The 17,925-nt window shown below is 45.0% G+C and overlaps 1 protein-coding gene across 1 annotated transcript in view; it reads right to left on the reverse strand.

Moving 5' to 3' along the window:
• The window catches only part of LOC311242819 (ATP-binding cassette sub-family C member 5), a 67,595-nt gene that overhangs the window by 36,693 nt on the left and 12,977 nt on the right, over positions 1-17,925 (reverse strand). Inside the window, exons 4-7 of the mRNA XM_084331862.1 lie at positions 11,317-11,464; positions 7,709-7,942; positions 7,168-7,341; positions 5,986-6,133 (exon numbers count right to left, since the gene is read on the reverse strand). Of these exons, the coding sequence (XP_084187988.1) occupies positions 5,986-6,133; positions 7,168-7,341; positions 7,709-7,942; positions 11,317-11,464 (704 nt within the window). The remainder of the gene's footprint in view (positions 1-5,985; positions 6,134-7,167; positions 7,342-7,708; positions 7,943-11,316; positions 11,465-17,925) is intronic.

The raw sequence follows: 17,925 nt of genomic DNA on the forward strand, positions 1-17,925 counted from the left end.
TGCTTGAAACAAACACATACAACTCATTACAGGAAATTAATCACAATTATTACATTTGCATAGTAATAATGGCACAACCCTAAATTTATACAAACAAAGCACATTTGTTGTTACAATGTTCTTCTAGCCGAGAGTCTGTGTGTTTTAGGAAGCACCCCCAGGGGGAGGGGATTTGGGGGTTGGGAGGGAGGACGGAGAGTGGGGGGGGGGGGGGGTGGTAAAGCTACAGTTGCCGCTTAGGGATAAGGGTATTGGCTTAGGAATTGGGCGAATGAGACAGTCAAAGGTCCCTCCCCTCCAGCTCGTGCACATCGCCAGGTGTACACGTGGGAGGGGGGTTTGGGTGAGGATCGGGGGGGGGGGCCTGCCATCCATCTTATCTTCACTCTGTCCCCATCCCTGGCTGTGTCGCGTCTCTACAATTCGTAGCCGCATTTCTGCAGACCCCTCTCTGATTGGTTGAGCTCCATTTCTGCAGACCCCTCTCTGATTGGTTGAGCGAAGCCCCTCTCTGATTGGAAATGTACTACCAGATTCGCGTATAACGTTATTTCGCGTGACTTCACGGTTTATTCATAACGTTATGCACATTTCACAACACAGCCAGCTGTCAGAAACTGTACATTGTAACGTTGTTATTTCGCGGCCTGCCCATGATGTTCCCAAATCATATTCAGAAAGTATCAGACTTCTATTGACCAAGGAATCAGTTATTATTAGTAAGACACAACATTTCCGTAGCAATTGACCACCAGACTCTTTCTCTTAAGGCATTAACTGGGTTAATTAATATAAATGTTATATTGTAACTGTCTAGGCTGCAATTAAAACTTTGAATCTGAGAGAGCTCTGGTCAGCGAAGCCGGCGAGCGATTATTATTGGTTTTTAATGACAAACCAATTACATAATCCTATCCAACATATGTGTAAAGGCACACACAACATATTCCAGTTAACGCTATATTTTTTTAATGATTCGTTATGGCGTAATCAATACTTCCATGCGTATAAATTGCGTTCGCGACCTCCATGTTTTGGGGCTATTCATCAGAAAACTCGGATCCGGGATTCGGCTCCCATCCGTCGGGCAACAACTGTGGGTTTTCAGCCTCTCTCTCTGGAGCTTAACGGAGTTTCGACTCCTGGCTAGAGGAGCTTGTCGCGGCTCATGCGCATGCGCGCGCTCGGCCAATCAGAGAGGGGTCTGCAGAAATGGCCTCAACCAATCAGAGAGGGGTCTGCAGAAATGCGGCTACGAATTGTAGAGACGCGGCTGTGTCGGGTACGGACGTCACGACCCAGTTCTTATCTTGACTTATTCTCCAGCGTGGCCTATCAGTGACCTCGAACATTCTTGGTTTCTTCCACAGACTTGAGTTTAGCGTGTGGCGGGAGGGGGGGGGGGGGGGGGGGTGTTGCATCACCCCAGCTATACACAAAACCCCAGAACATTAATGTTAACATTGTAACCCATTTGCTATTATTTTACTGGTGTTACACTCTTATTGATTGATTGAACACTTTATTAACAGATTGCAGAATGAGTACAATGTACAGTTTCCTCCCCCTCGTATGTATATATTTTCTGTTAGGATTTTCTGTTAGGATAACAGTACTGTATATTTGCATATCTTGTATGTCACAAATGTAACAGTACTGTATACCTGTATGTCAGAAATGTCAAGATATCAAGTCACATGGGTTGACGTGATGACATATTACATTGTATATAGGAAGTGGAAGTAAACATCGCACTTCACGTGTATTGCATCTAACAACCGTCTGGCAGTCTGTTTGTTCCGCATTCCTACAGGGTTATGGTTAAGTTTTAAAGTTCGCTCAATGGTTATGGTTAGGGTATAAATTCAGGTTTTAAGGAGGGTTAGGTAAACGGTTATGTTTAGGGTTAAGATTAGTTATATAAGGTTTGATGCTCCGCGTTCGTCTCCTGGCAGACTTATACAGTTAAACACAGACACTATGGATAGTGCCGAGGGCCAAACACAGTGCCTGAAGAACATGCAGCGGTTGTGGGCCGAGCATGACAATGAGATGTAGGGGGCATGAGAATGGGGTGGACAGCTAGCCACTAACTGGATGCATGCCGACATTGCTTGTTTCCTTCCCTCTCTACCTACTACTTGTCTCCTACCAGGAAGTAACCTGAGACCAAGGGAGAGAGGAGAGGAGAAGTAAATTGGGACAGTTTCTGTGCTTCAGCTTCATACAGTAGATCAACACTTATCTTAATTTATATATTTTTAGCATTTTTTCATCAACATATTAATAATTCACGTCGTTGTGTTTTTCTCCTTGTTGATGGTCCAATAATATCACAACTGATAAGCATGGAATTAACTTCCTGGAGAGGATGCAGGTGGTTGGATAGAGGAGAGATCACAGCCATCATATCACGTATAGCACCTGTACTATTAAAACCACTCTGTACTGCCAATTCCATTTGGCAACACAGCTCTCAAACTAATTACTGTTTCATTGCAGATGTGTCATACACCACACTCTCCCATAGGAGGACTCTGCCTCCAATCTATTTTGCATTCATCGTTGAAGGAGCCTTTTCCTTTTTCTCTCATCTACTATTGGTACAGCAGGCAACATGGTGACATGGACATCAGCATCTAGGTAATGGAGGAAAGGAGGAGATAGTGGAGAAGGAAAAGAGGGAGGTAGTAGATGAGGAAAGGAGGAGGTAGTAGAAGTAGAGGAAAGGAGGAGCTAGTAGATAAGGAAATGATGAGGTAGTGGAGTAAAGGAGGAGGTAGAGAAGGAAAGGAGGTAGTAGATAAGGAAAGGAGGAGGTAGTGAAGGAGAGGGGGAGGTAGAGTAGGAAAGGAGGTAGAAGATAAGGAAATTAGGAGGTAGTGGAGGAAGGGGGAGGTAGAGAAGGAAAGGAGGAGGTAGAGAAGGAAAGGAGGAGGTAGTGGAGAAAAGGAGGAGGTAGAGAAAGAAAGGAGGTAGTAGATAAGGAAAGGAGGAGGTAGTGAAGGAGAGGGGGAGGTAGAGAAGGAAAGGAGGAGGTAGTGGAGGAAAGGAGGAGGTAGTGGAGGAAAGGAGGAGGTAGTGGAGAAAAGGAGGAAGTAGAGAAGGAAAGGAGGTAGAGAAGGATAGGAGGAGGTAGTAGAGAAAAGGAGGAAGTAGAGAAGGAAAGGAGGAGGTAGAGAAGGAAAGGAGGAGGTAGTGGAGAAAAGGAGGAGGTAGAGAAGGAAAGGAGGAGGTAGAAGGAAAGGAGGAGGTAGAGAAGGAAAGGAGGAGGTAGAGAAGTGAAAGCAGGAGGTAGAGAAGGAAAGGAGGTAGAGAAGGAAAGGAGGAGGTAGGTAATCAAAAACCCTGGGTAGACAAATCCGTCCGTGAAGCTCTGAGAGCGTGCACCAAAGCATACAACGACGGCCTAGTGGCAGGCAACATGAATGACCACAAGGTGGCACGATACAACGTAAGGAGGACAGTGACAGAGGCCAAACGGCGCTACAGGGATAAAATTGAACTCCAGTTTGAACAGGCTGACTCTAGAGCTATGTGGCAGGGGCTCAAAACGATGACAGACTACAAAGGCGCCTCCCTCAAACTGAACAGTGACATCTCCTTAGCAAATGACCTCAATACCTTCTATGCGAGGTTTGATGCTGGTAATAACAACACCAGCCCACAAGCCACGGCAATGGGGGGCGGGGTCTGCTGCTGATGGAGACTCAGTGTTCAGGGTAACAGAGCATGAGGTGAGGCGGACCTTTAAAAAAGTGAATATCAGGAAGGCAGCAGGACCGGACGGCATCCCCGGCCGCGTCCTAAAAGTCTGTGCCGACCAACTGGCCCCGGTATTCACTGACATATTTAACCTGTCCTTAGAACAGGCTGTCATCCCCACCTGCCTGAAGAAGTCCACTATTATCCCTGTACCCAAAAAATCCAAGCCTGCTTGCCTCAACGACTACCGCCCTGTAGCTCTCACCTCCATAGCCATGAAGTGCTTTGAGAAGCTAGTAAAGGGCTACATCTGCTCCTCCCTCCCCATCAACATGGACCCCCTGCAATTTGCATACCGCCCCAACAGGTCCACGGAGGACGCCATAGCCCATGTGCTGCACACAGCAGCATCACACCTGGACAAGAGGAAGGGGAACTATGTGAGAATGCTATTCATCGACTACAGCTCGGCATTCAATACCATAGTCCCCTCCATACTCATAGCCAAGCTCAGGGACCTGGGCTTGAACTATGACCTCTGCCAGTGGGTCTTGGACTTCCTGACGGGCAGACCCCAGGTGGTGAGAGCAGGCAACTGCACCTCCTCATCCATCACCCTCAACATAGGGGCCCCCCAGGGCTGTGTTCTGAGTCCCCTCCTCTACTCCCTGTACACACACGACTGTGTGGCTCAGCGGAGTAGCAATACAATCATCAAATTTGCTGACGACACAGTGGTGGTGGGCCTGATCTCTACCAACGACGAGAGGGCCTACCTGGAAGAGGTCAAGGTCCTGGCGGGATGGTGCCAGGAAAACAGCCTCTCCCTGAACGTCAGCAAAACAAAGGAGATGATTGTGGACTTCAGGAGGTCGGGGGTCAAGGACTACAGCCCCCTCAGCATCGACGGGGCACCGGTTGAGAGAGTCAACAGCTTTAAGTACCTCGGAGCCTACATATCCGAGGACTTGACATGGACCACACACATTGACAGTGTTGTGAAGAAGGCACGACAACGCCTCTACTTCCTCAGGCGCCTAAGGAAGTTCCAAGTCAGTCAGAAGATCCTTAAGAACTTCTACTCATGTACAATAGAGAGCATCCTGACTGGCAACATCACCTCCTGGTTTGGGAATAGCACTGCACAAGACCGAAGCAGACTACAAAGAGTGACACGTTCAGCCGAACGCACAATTGGAGGGGGGCTCCCCACCCTCCAGAACATTTACAACAAGCGGTGCAGGGGCAAAACTAAGAGAATCATTAAAGACTCCAGTCACCCGAACAACTGCCTCTTTGAACTGCTGCGGTCAGGCAAGCGATACCGGAGTCTCAAGGCGAGCACAGAAAGACTCAGAAGAAGCTTCTATCCCCAGGCCATCAGGCTGCTAAACGAACAATGAACACTACACAACAACAACCATCAAACGCACATAGCACACACATCCACACGCACACACTCACTTTAAACAAACACACTGTAGCACCCACTCCACACACTTTATAGCACACACTCACTTTAAACAAACACACTGTAGCACCCACTCCCCACACTTTATATTTATTGATGAAGGATTGCACTACAACTCGTACACCTTACTGTAAATTGTACCTAAATTGTACCTCATCCCATTTCTGCTTTGCACTATATAGTATTGTACATTAGTACACTGCATAGTATTGTATATTATATGGTAACTCGGTTACGTCTATTCTGCATCGAACATTGTACATATGTCTATACTGAACACTGTGACCTCATTTTCTACTTCTAAATTACATGCTATACTATGTTATTTGATACTATCTTGTCTAGCACAGTCTCTGGAGCGTAACAGTAAGAAGCATTTTGTATGAAAGTATTCTGTACTTCTGTATGACAACTATTAAAGAAACTTGAAACTTGAAGTGAAAGGAGGAGGTAGAGGAGGTAGAGAAGTGAAAGGAGGAGGTAGAGAAGTGAAAGGAGGAGGTAGAGAAGGAAAGGAGGAGGTAGAGAAGGAAAGGAGGTAGAGAAGTGAAAGAAGGAGGTAGAGAAGGAAAGGAGAAGGTAGAGAAGTGAAAGGAGGGGGTAGATAACTGAAAGCAGGAGGTAGAGATGGAAAGGAGGTAGAGAAGTGAAAGAAGGAGGTAGAGAAGGAAAGGAGGAGGTAGAGAAGTGAAAGGAGGGGGTAGATAACTGAAAGCAGGAGGTAGAGATGGAAAGGAGGAGGTAGAAAAGTGAAAGGAGGTAGAGAAGTGAAAGGAGGAGTCACTTTAATAGAAACAGGCTCCACGCACTATGGATGTTCTCTGCGAAGGCATCCTCCCAGCAGTACATCTTGATGAACTTGATGCAGCTCAAAATCTCGTTCATCAGCCTCACGCGCCGGTCAGTCACCGTCACACACCTCTTGCGGAAATATGCCGTCAGACGCGAAGCAAGCATCTGTCCAGACACAGCGAGAGGAAATGATAAGGGGAGGGGGGGGGGGGGGGGGAGTTTCAGGAGGAGGAAATGAAAGCAGACACAACTCAATCACATCAGTCACACTGCAGGCCCGTTCAGGCTTTCACATCACCATCAATAGCAAGGTCTTCAACCGCCAAGAGTCATGGCTCAGACAGACTGCAATTTAAAAACAACGGCAGCAGAGTTGACAGGAGCTTGACAGGCTGATTGTTTGACATGTTGTGTTGTCCGGGAGAAATGCTGCCAACATCTTGAAATAACTTTCAAATCTCTAAATCTAAAGATAGATATCTAAAGAATTTAACTGCTTGTATTTAAAACATATGATTGGGAAAGCAATTTTGAAATGATGTTCCAAACAAATTCATGTCAAATACAAAAAGGAAAAACAATAGAATAATAAGAGCAGAAAGCAACATGTTGTGATGTCAGTGCTATTAGTGGGAATATGAAGAACACGTGTGTGTGTGTGTGTGCGTGTGTGTGTGTGTGTGTGTGTGTGTGTGTGTGTGTGTGTGTGTGTGTGTGTGTGTGTGTGTGTGTGTGTGTGTGTGTGTGTGTGCTTATGCTGTTGTGTATGCACTGCAATCTGTGTGCCTGTGAAAGTTTATTCTGTGCTTTGTCACTCCCTGGTGTTACGACAACAACAGCATTATTCACATCGCTGCTGTGTCGGTCAAGTCTGATGCAATGTGAGGAATGAGGAAGTGCCCGTTCACTTCAATGTGAGGAATGAGGAAGTGCCCATTCACTTCAATGTTAATACTTGGCAATGAAAATGCTACTTGTAAACAGTCAAAACAGGCGGAATTACAAGCTCATGATTCACATTTTCACTGCCATGGTTTTTAAATGTTTTTCGAAGTGAATTTCTCATCTGCTCATTGAAATAGTGATCTATGAGAATAAAGATGGTGTAGTGCAGTGAACAGAAAAGCCCCCGGATGGCGAGTGAATGAGGTGCATGTGCTCCCTGAGGTTGACCTGGAGGTCCCAGCTGCCTTACATACCATAGAGGGAATGAAGGTGATGAAGATGGCTGAGCCCACCAGGGCGGTGGGTCCTAGGAAATAGGCGGTGTAGGACAGGCCCAGTAACCCCACCAGAGGCCCCCCTGCTAGCAGGCAGCCCACGGACACCGCCTCATACACCCTCTGGCCGTCACTGGAGCAGATGTTGATCAGCTGGAGGGAAGGACACACACACACACAGATATGGACCATTTACTGACAGGAATGTTCTATTCAGAGCCACAGGAACACAGTCCTCTTAATCTATTGAAATTCTGAAGTCATGGCCATTCACAGTATGAGTATTACAGATACACACAGTGCTATCATGATACCAGCTTTCACTTATTCTTCATAAGCCGCTCAGTGATGAGTCTTATACAACCTCCTTGCCCTCAGGCCAGGGGATTTGTAAGATATCGAAGTGGCAACGGTGTGCTAAATTAAATCCATTTCAAATCATTCCGAGCATGGTAGCCAGCGGTAAGTAGGAAGAGCTGATTCCATCACTCATAGGCTCCTACAGCTCTTCTCCGCTCACCTCTCCAGGACCGATGTCTTTAGTGCTGCGCAGGCGGAGGATCTTCTGGAAGGCGAAGGTGAGTACTGCCCCGCGGAGGCGCGCTGCGGTGCGGTAGTTGACAGCCCACATGAGGGCCAGGGACCAGGAGCGCATCAGCTCCATGACGAAGATCCCAGCCGCCAGGGCCAGGCCATAAAGCAGCCAGCTCTCTGAGATCTGGGAGTACTCCAGCAGAGCCCGCACCAGGAAGGCCTGGGGACCGAGAGGACAGAAGCAGGAAGACTTTACTCGCCAGATAATGAATTAACTGGAATTTGTTTTGATGGCAATAGTGTAGAGACATTTGCAGGGAGGAGTGTTGGTACCCCTTGCAATAGCTTAACAATGTTTTAGTTTTTTTTTACATTCAAAACTTAATGATTTGGTCTCCCGAATGTCCCGAACAAAACATATACTGGTGTATGCTTTGCATTAAAGAATAGTCATGGGGTGACCAACATCAATAGTATTCTTCCTCTTGGGGTCAGGAATGGGCACTACAATTTTTTAAAGATTTGGATGAAAGGCATTCAAGATACACACATTCTAAAATTGATGGTGGCGCTAGAGAAAATGTCATGGGGTCACCAAATAAATATTAGATCAATCAGCCATGTAGTTTGCAGGATTTAGCTGCAGACGGAAAGACAGACAGACACACACACATGTACAGTACACATGCACGCACCCAATCGCAAAATCCCCCCCAAGTTTTGCCTGGTGGAGAGAAAAATAGTATAGGTAGAGATACATGGAGAAATGGACATGGGAGATGACAAAGAGAGGAGGGAACAGAAATATGATTAATATAAAAGGGGATGAAGCTGGAAAGAGTTTGAAGAAAACGGAAATTAATGCAAAACGCTGAGAATGGGGGGGGGGGGGTAAAACATGTAAAACATATGTAGAGGAGGCGGCTGGGTGGCGTAGCGGAGATTGCGCTCGTCACCAATGCAAGAGACTCCGGTATCGAATCCCAGTCTCAGCATTGCCTTCGGCTTGGGCCGGCCGTCGTACTGGCTCATTTGGCAGAGTCAGTGGGTGGAAGTCGATGGGTGGGGATTGGACGTTGTGGACAGCGACCCCTACAGGTCGGTTGGGAGACGCCTGCACAGCAGAGACAGTGGGCTGACCTTCGAAGCTTTTTTTGGCAATCGAAGCTTCGGGACAGAGCTTCGATTTTAATTCGAAGCTTCGGGAAAAAAAATATATATATATATATTAATTATAATATTTTTTTTATTTTTATCTTATGTTGTGGGACTTGTACAGCACTTTGGTAAACTTTGTTGTTTTTAAATGTGCTCTATAAATAAAGTGTATTGGATTAATTAATTAAGTAGCCCCTTTCGTGACTGTGACGCAGCCAACAAGGTTTCTAATAATTATAATAGTTGTATAATGCTGTATTGTATGTATCTGTGTGTATGAGAGAGGGATATGCGCATGTGTTTGTGCATAATGTGGGGGGGGGGGGGGGGGGGTTGTGTGTAGTTATCCTATATAGGTTTAAGAGGAGAGGTTGCTTATAAGCCCTTGGTTTTTTTTTACCTTTCCTGCACATTTTAACTGTTCTTCTTATTATTCTTATTTTATCCGAGAATGTATGTTTGTAAGTGTGAATAACAATAAACAAATAAACAATAAACAAGGTTTCACTCGGCTGCGCTGCCTGGGTGCAGTGGGGCTGCTCTCACAGCCAACGACATGACATTAGATAATTATGTTGCAACCTTCGTCTATCAATAAAAAAATTATATTATATTTAATTTATCATTTATAATTATATCAGACAATGCACCTACAAAAGCAGATGATTACAATTAAATTAGCCAACTTGGTAACACATTAGTCATAGCAGCATAGGCATAGCCTTATTAATGTTTTGTGTGGCGTCGCCGTCGTGTACAACGATACTTACGTTTTTTAGGTGATTTGACAAAGTTGTTGTAGAGTTGTGATATGCCATTTTCTTCGGGCATATCTGGCACTCTGCTTTTTGGGCATTGTCTTTGCATATTTTAAAGTGTAACCACACGTCTGATGACTTCTTCGTCGACATGTCTGCTGCACATGTCCTTGTTGTTTTCAACACAGATAATCTCCACGTGCTTGTTGTAGAGAGGTGGAGTCGAGGCGCCGCTTACTTTAATTTCATTGGAATGGAGGCAGGAAGGCGCCGCTTACTTTCGTTTCATTGGAATGGAGGCGCAAGATTTGAGGCAATTTATTTTATTTACTTCGATTAATTTTTTTATTTTCGAAGCTCGTGCCATCGAACAAAGCTTCGAAGCTTCGAAGTATTTAAGACAGGAAGTGGCGAGGGTAGTGTGATCCTCCCATGCGTTACACCTCGCTAATGAGTCCGCGCTGGCAGGCGAAAAGATGCGACAGGCTGCCTCCTCGTGTGCCGGAGGGAACATGTGATGCAAGGCTTCTATCCTCTCTACAACCGACCAGTGGGGGGCATAGTCGAGCAACGTTCAAGACAGGGGAGGGGAGAATTGGATACACGAAATTGGGATGGGAGAAAAAATTGAAAATAAGGAGAAGTGGATCAAAAAAATAAACATATGTAGAGGATTCGGATCACTTTGGTTGATATAATTGTGTACATTTTGTATGTTTTAGCCGTTTCTCTATGTGCAGTAGGTCAGAAGTGATCCCCAGAAGATGGTGACTGTGGCAAACCATAGCAGTCTAACATCCAGAGCCTGATGACCTCACAATGTGTCGCCTGCAGAGCAAGACCGTGTACCATCCTGTACAGTCAATGAGCATGAATGAATAACCCAGATAGCAATGTGGGGACTAATCATTCATTGTGTAACACAGTAAATCCAGTTAATGCTATTAGCTGCTACCGTACAGGACTGTAACACACAGGGCGCCAGGGTGGCGCACCATGTACAGAGCTGCGGTGCAACGTGGCGTCCCGGGTTCAACTCCCAGACCCGGCGACCTTTGCCGAATGTCTTCCCCCCTCTATCTCCCATACTTCCTCTCTCTCTCTCTACCGGACTGCCCGGTAGCAAAAACCAATAAAATATCTACCAAAAACATAATAAAAAGAAAAGAAAAAAGGACTGTAACACACAACACTTACGGCAGCGTGATATCAAGATGGCAGGGACAATGGTGCCCACTCAGTAATAGTCCAGCCGGGGAACTCCAAACATAACTACCCGTAACATTTTCTCTAATAAGCATTGTTCTGCACTATCAGCACTTCTCTTTGTCTGTGGCTGGTGTAAGAGCCTTTTAGGGGTGGGTTGGGTGGCATGGGGGGGGGGGGGGGGGTTGAGTAGAGAGCCCTGTGGCAGCTGGGGGGGGAAAAACTAGCATATTTCTGAGTCAAGTACAAACCAGCTAATCTGGGGTATTAATATGAGTTTCCCTATCTAAGGCTTTGTAATCTCCTGGTATGTTTTCCTTTCAATTTCCAGACCAGCGTGAAACGGGATAAAGTGATTTTCAGGAAAAATACACTCGGACTTGGGACTTGGGAGTCAGCGGCCATGCTGAAAGACGTATTAGCGGAATCAGCAGAATGAGAGAAGGGGAGGAGTATTTGGAAGGGTACTCACAGGCCCCACGAAGCCCGTCACCATGGTGAGGAGCAGGGAAAAGATGGCCACCAGCATGCGAGTCTGGCAGAACGTCCAGAAGACCCGTTTCAAGGATGCTCCTTCTCGTCCCTTTATTTTCAGCTCATCATGCCACAACGACTCCAGCCTGAAAACATTTAAATGGGTTTTACATTATTACATTTACATTAGCATACAGTTCACTATAACAAATACTTGAGCAGATAGCAGACATCTGATATATGGGCTATGAATATCGGGGGGGGGGGGGGGGGGGCATATTCCACCTGCCCTGGCTGAAAGTCATTAGATTTAAGCCAATAACAATCTCCATATCAGACTTCAATACAATGTAAAAGCTAACTGCTGCCATGGTACCAATTAACTGTAAAGAATAATTAGCATTAGTGAAGGGTAAAATTACCATACTTGTTTATAGTTATTTCCTCTCTAAATTAGGTTAATTAAACATAGGTCCGAAACACCACAGTGTAATCAGACTACCAGCCAATGAGTCCAAAGGAACATAACTGTAAGCACGATTAAGTAAAACAAATTCTAGGGAAATGCAAACACAGCGGGGGCATGAATGTTGAAGGAGGAACGCATGCATTCAAAATGGCTGTTATAAAACCATTACTAAAAAAAACTATCTAGACAGTATTGCACTGACTAGCTATAGGCCAATAGCAAATCTCCCCTTCATCAGAAAAATACTTGAAAAATGTGTCTCAGTCTAAATAAATATTTTTCTCAAATAAAACAGCACCCTGGAAGAATTTCATTCAGGCTTCAGAGCATGCCACAGCACTGAAACAGCTCTCACCAAAATGAACAGTGCCACTATAGCCATAGATTATATTACTTCACGTCTCTTAGCAATAAATAAATGGATGAGCAATAACTTCCTAAAATTAAACAAAGACAAAACTGAAATCCTACTAATCGGCCCTGGAACGAGAAATGCTACTGGGAAATAAAACATGGGAAAGCTTACTCCTTGGATTAAACCTGAAGTTAAAAGTCTTGGTGTCATCATAGACTCAGATTTAAACTTTAAGTCACACATTAACGAGATAACAAAAATGTCATTCTTCCATCTTAGAAATATAGCCAAAGTATGACCGTTTATAAAACAAAAGGATGGTGAAAAACTGATCCATGCTTTCATTTCAAGCAGACTGGATTACTGTAATACACTTTTTACCGGCCTCCCAAAAAAAACAGAGACTTCAGCTGATCCAAAACTCTGCAGCCAGACTATGAACCAGAACCAAGAGGAGAGAGCACATTACTCCAGTGTTATATACTCTACACTGGCTACCAATAACTTTTAGAATTGATTTTAAGGTGCGTCTCCTTGTATACAAAGCACTAAATGGAACAGGACCAAGCTACATTGCAAATTCACTTATTAATTATATACCCCCAAGAACACTACGATCATCTACCACTTTACTAAAGGTTCCCAAAAATAGCCAGAAGAAGATTGGGGATGCAGCATTTGCTAGTTACGCACAAAAGCTGTTTATTAGGGAGGCAAGCTCAATAAGTATTTTTAAAAGTAAGCTAAACATCGCCAAAAACTATTCTGGATGTTCGGGTGGATGGCCATGGTGGTGGTGGGTGGAGTGTGGCATTGTGGCTGGTCTGGGATGGCACTGGGACCTTTGGGGTGCTGTGGGGGTTGTGGTGCGTTCTTCATGCGGGGTCCCTGGGGTGTCGCTGGGTTGGGGGAGTTCAGTGGTGGGGACTGGCTGGGGTCCATCGGGGCACGTGCGGGTGACTGGTGTTCGGCTCTGGGGGAGGACTGGGGGGGGGGGGGGGGGGGGGTGTTGGTTGGAGCCTATGGCGCCTATGGCTTCGGCTGGGCCTTTCCCAGACCTTTCTTGAAGTTGGGTGCTGGTCTCTTGTGTGTGTTTTGATGGATTTTTTTTTGATCCACTTTTTTCTCCTGTTTTTCTGTGTTTTTCTCCCATCCCAATTTAGTCGTCATGCCAATTCCCCCCTCCCCTTCCTGGTCGTTGCTCGCATGTGCCCCCCACTGGCCGGTCTAGGGAGGGTTGATAGATACTATCGCATGTCCCCTCCGATACATGCAGAGTCAGCCAGCCACTTCTTTTCACCTGCCAGCGCGGACTCTCATTGGTGAGGTGTAACGTGTCGGAGGCTCACACTACCCTCACCATCTCCCTTCCTTGCTGTGCAGGCGCCGTTTACAACAACCAGATTACCACCCACCGGCTTCCCTCCCGCTGACTCTGCCAATTGAATCAGTATGACGGCCGGCCAAGCCGGAGGCAACGCTGACAGCTGGATTCGATACCGGTGTCTTTCGCTTAGTCCGCTGCGCCACCCAGCCGCCGCTTTGATGGATTTTGGTTGGTTTTCATCGTTGGGCTCACTCGGTTCGCTGGCGTTTTGGGGATTCCTTGCGCGGGGGGCTGGCTACGGCTTCTGCTGTGTTTCGGGGTGTCCCGGGGGTCCTGGTGTTGTCTCGGACCGTCCGTGGTGCTGCATGGCTTCTCATTTGACCGCTGTTGTGTCTGCTTGAGTGTTTGGAGTCATTGCCTTGCTGCGTGGCTCCTTTGGCGTGGCTGCAGGTCCTGGGGCGTGTGACCCGTCATTCCTCTGTGGAGTTTGGGGGTGGGAGCATGGAGTTGGCTGGTTTCCTCGTGGTGGTGAGGTCGCCGGGACCAGGGGAGATGGGGCGGCCCGCGGGGGTGGCACTCCCGTTGCTGTGCATGGCGGTGTGAGTGTCATGCGGGCTGTTTGTGTTTTCCTTCGGTCATGACATGCTTTATCAGGGGGTGTGTCTTGGATGGGTATGTGTGGGGTGTTTGGGGGACTGGCTGTTCCGGGGGGGTTCACATGCTTCGAGCACCACTGTACTTTTTGTACTTATTTTATGCCTATTCTTATGTCTGCACTTTTTTTTTACATTGCACTACTTTTATACCCATTCTTATGTCTGCACTTCATGCAATGATTTTATTCTGTCAACTGTATGCTAATCTTATGCCTATGTTCATTAAAATGTTTAGGTGCTATATAAATAAAGTTATAATTATTATAATAATAATGTAAACAGTTCTAAGTGGTAAATGAGCTAATAGGGCAGATACATACTGGGAGTAGTTTTCACAGAGCAGCTGACTATGCTGCTGTTGGAAGTTTCATGGGCTCTAGGGTCATGAGAGTAAACTCTTACAATTGTACTATGTTACTAGTAGTACTGTCCTTGATAATATGCAAGGTCATTGCCCAAATTGACCACATTCACACGGCGGCCATTTTGCTCTTATGTCGTGCTCTGGTTGGGATTCCTTTCCACCCTAGGAATCCCAACCTGAGGACGGCATGCATGACGGCATCCATGCATGTAGTGTCACAGTGACCAATTGCAGCCACTCTTATTGTCTGGGACCAAATACGGCCACGCCCCACTCCCAGCAAAAAGTGGGAATCTCTTGAATGGGTTTGGGGCGGCGCTGTATACGGAAGTAGCTCTCAAGGTGACGATTAGACAACACTTTTTTGTTGTCAGTAGATGGCAGCATTGGTTTAAAATTAAAGGCTGAAAATGTTGAGAACTACAACACTGCATTTCCCAAGAGCGTTAGCACAGGTGACAGGTCACTGGGATGTGTCTATATTCTCCGACGTGATCTGAACAGCGGTAAACTAATACTGCGACCTCGGTATAGCGACCGAGAATGGCCAACTAATTATCTTAACAAAAGTGCGCTGGTAGCGTTACATATGTTGTCTAAAGGGGGACATATGGTACAATTTAAGATTCTAATGATAATCGGCATATAAAGGACAAAATAAAGCATCGTTAATTTGTAAGAAACCTCAATGAAAACGGCGCAGGGTGCTATTGTTATGAAAATGTGATAGAATCCTATAAAAATGTGGACGCATTTGGCCTACGTTCCGTTAGCGCTCCGTACGTCGTTCATATGTATCTGCACCAACGTTTGCCATTGTATCTGCTGTGTTTCTGATTCTAGTGATGATAACCAACTCAGCGTTTTAAGGAAGGAAATGGACAAAAAAAAACATAAAAACAATGGAGTGACAAAGATTTCACCATCAGCAGGTGACACACACACACACACAGAGCTAATTGGTCTTTCCTTCTTTGATGAATGATGCATCGCATAATTACAGAGGAAGATCCCATCAAACATGCATGAATTGTACTAATTAACTCTTTTATGGCTGTATGATGGGTGAAAATATTTTCTTGGCCAAATGCATCATTGCTAATGACTGTATGAAGCAACGGCAGAGCAGCTGCACAGCCCGATTTACGCTTTAATGATTTATTAAAAAGGGACATTATGCTGTTGTTGCAACACAACAAGGCAATTAAAAGGTTAAATATAAAAACAGATTTTAAAAATATATACTGTATAATACATCCAAAAATATAAACCACTTGGCTGGTAAAGTATCCAGATTTGTTCAGTTTGAACCTATTTTTAGTTTGTTAATTTAGTTTGTGTTGCAGTGGTGTTCTGTTCTCTCCTCTTGTGTATATTGTGCTTTCATGTTGGCCCGGTAAGAACAGCTGCCAGAGCTAATGGGGATTCTAATAAATGAGATGAAATAAAATCTTGATCAGAGTTCAGAAATATTGAATTTTTTAAAATTGGTTTAGGTGTTCATTACAGCCACCTTCTGTGTGGGACGGAGAAAGCAAAACAGTGAATGCAGGTGTGTATTTTCAAGAAGGCGAAAACCTGGACATCCTGTTCTGGGTTCGCACCTCCCTGTACACCAGGGCTATTCAACTAAATTGTTCAGGGGGCCACATTGTCAGAAACCCAAGGGGCCAGGGGCCGGACTGCCACGGCGCCTCCCCGTGCTATGAATATATGTACACTTGACACAACACGCAACCACATTTTCACAACTTTTATTTAACTACATTGCAAAAGTAGTATACTTTTAAAAAAAAGTGCTTCATTTATGTGCCACATCTGCAACATCTCCTGCAAAAAGTGCTTCATTTATGACTGTGCAACAACTGCAACATCTCCTCTTCAACATTTCAATATAAAAATAAAATAAAAACAAACAAGTGCATGATGTGCATCTGAACATTCTAACATCAACACTTGAACAAAAAAACACATTTATAGTGCAGCTGAGCTTATGAAAAAGTGCTTCATGTCTGTGCAACAACAGCAAATCACAGCATCTTATTAGCACTTATTGTCCACTCTTAACTCTCAAACATCAGGGGGGTGGGGGGCAGACAGGCCTAGCCTACATACACACATCTAATGAGAGCGATTGCACTTCTTTGACTGGGCAATGGCAGAGAAAGAGGGTTCATAGGAAGTGAGGGCTACCCGCAAACAGTGATGCAAATGCTCATTTGTCAAGGAGGCACGGTTGCTTGTTTTAATGGAATTCATGTGAGAGAAACTGGATTCACAGGTGTATGTTGAGCCAAACATTGTTAGCACAGATATTGCCAGCGTTTTTATTTTGGGGAATGTCTTGACATGAATACACTTTATCCAAAATGTTGTGGTGGATTCATTCTCAAGTGCCTGCTTCAGAGCAGATGATGCTTGCATGTCAATTATTTCAAGTTGCAGGAGACCTTCATCAATGTGAAGTGATGCAAGGAACTCTTGTCCTTTTGTGGAAATAGCAGCTACATTGGCAAATGGGTTGCTCACAAAATGCATCAATTCTCTGGACATGTCAAATTCATCAAATCGACTTGCAATGTTTTCCCTCAATTTATCAATGAAATCTGTCATTAATTGAGTGACTTTTGGCTCAATTGTGCGTGTTAACGTTGACATGAAAAGAAAAAAGTAAAAAAAAAAAAATAATTAAAAAGATATTTTCTTTTATTTTTTTTTATTATCATGTAATCTTTGGCGGGCCGGTCAGAATCATCCCGCGGGCCGGATCTGGCCCGCGGGCCGCCAGTTGAATAGCCCTGCCGTAGATCATCCTCCATATGTGTGTGTGGGTTTTACAAAGTTTAAACAATGGGAAAGCATTAAACCAATCATCTGTCTAAAACCTCGTAACTCTATTCGCCCTCAAATCTGTGTTCGTTTTTTTCATCTGCTGAAAAGTTGGGTTTTTGGAGTTATGAGGTTTTGTCCCGCCAGCAGCGATATAAAGAATAGTCATATTTAACGTCAGTTAGTAAATATAGAGAAGTGATATTTAACTTCAGTTAGTAAATATAGAGAATAGTCATTTAACTTCAGTTGGTAAATATGATACTGTATGACTCCTACAATGTGATTGTAAGGAGGAAAAATTATTCACACATCCTTACATGAACATATTCTGTACACTATGTTCTCAGTCGCTCTATGGCTCCTGTCTCTGCTCAGTATCTGCTTCTGACACTATAATGTAAACGGCCTATGATATATAATCAGCAAAGGGAGATGTACCTTATGGATTAATATGGACATAGTCGAGACACAGTAGATGCATCATGGACCACAACCTGGTTCACCTCAACCCCTATTTACACCCTCAAGTGACAACTCTCCCATGAGGATTTCCCCCCCTCTCTCTCTCTCTCTCTCTCTCTCTCTCTCTCTCTCTCTCTCTCTC

This window comes from Notolepis coatsorum, assembly GCF_963971535.1.
Source record: "Notolepis coatsorum genome assembly, chromosome: 16".
Taxonomy (NCBI): Eukaryota; Metazoa; Chordata; class Actinopteri; order Aulopiformes; family Paralepididae; genus Notolepis; species Notolepis coatsorum.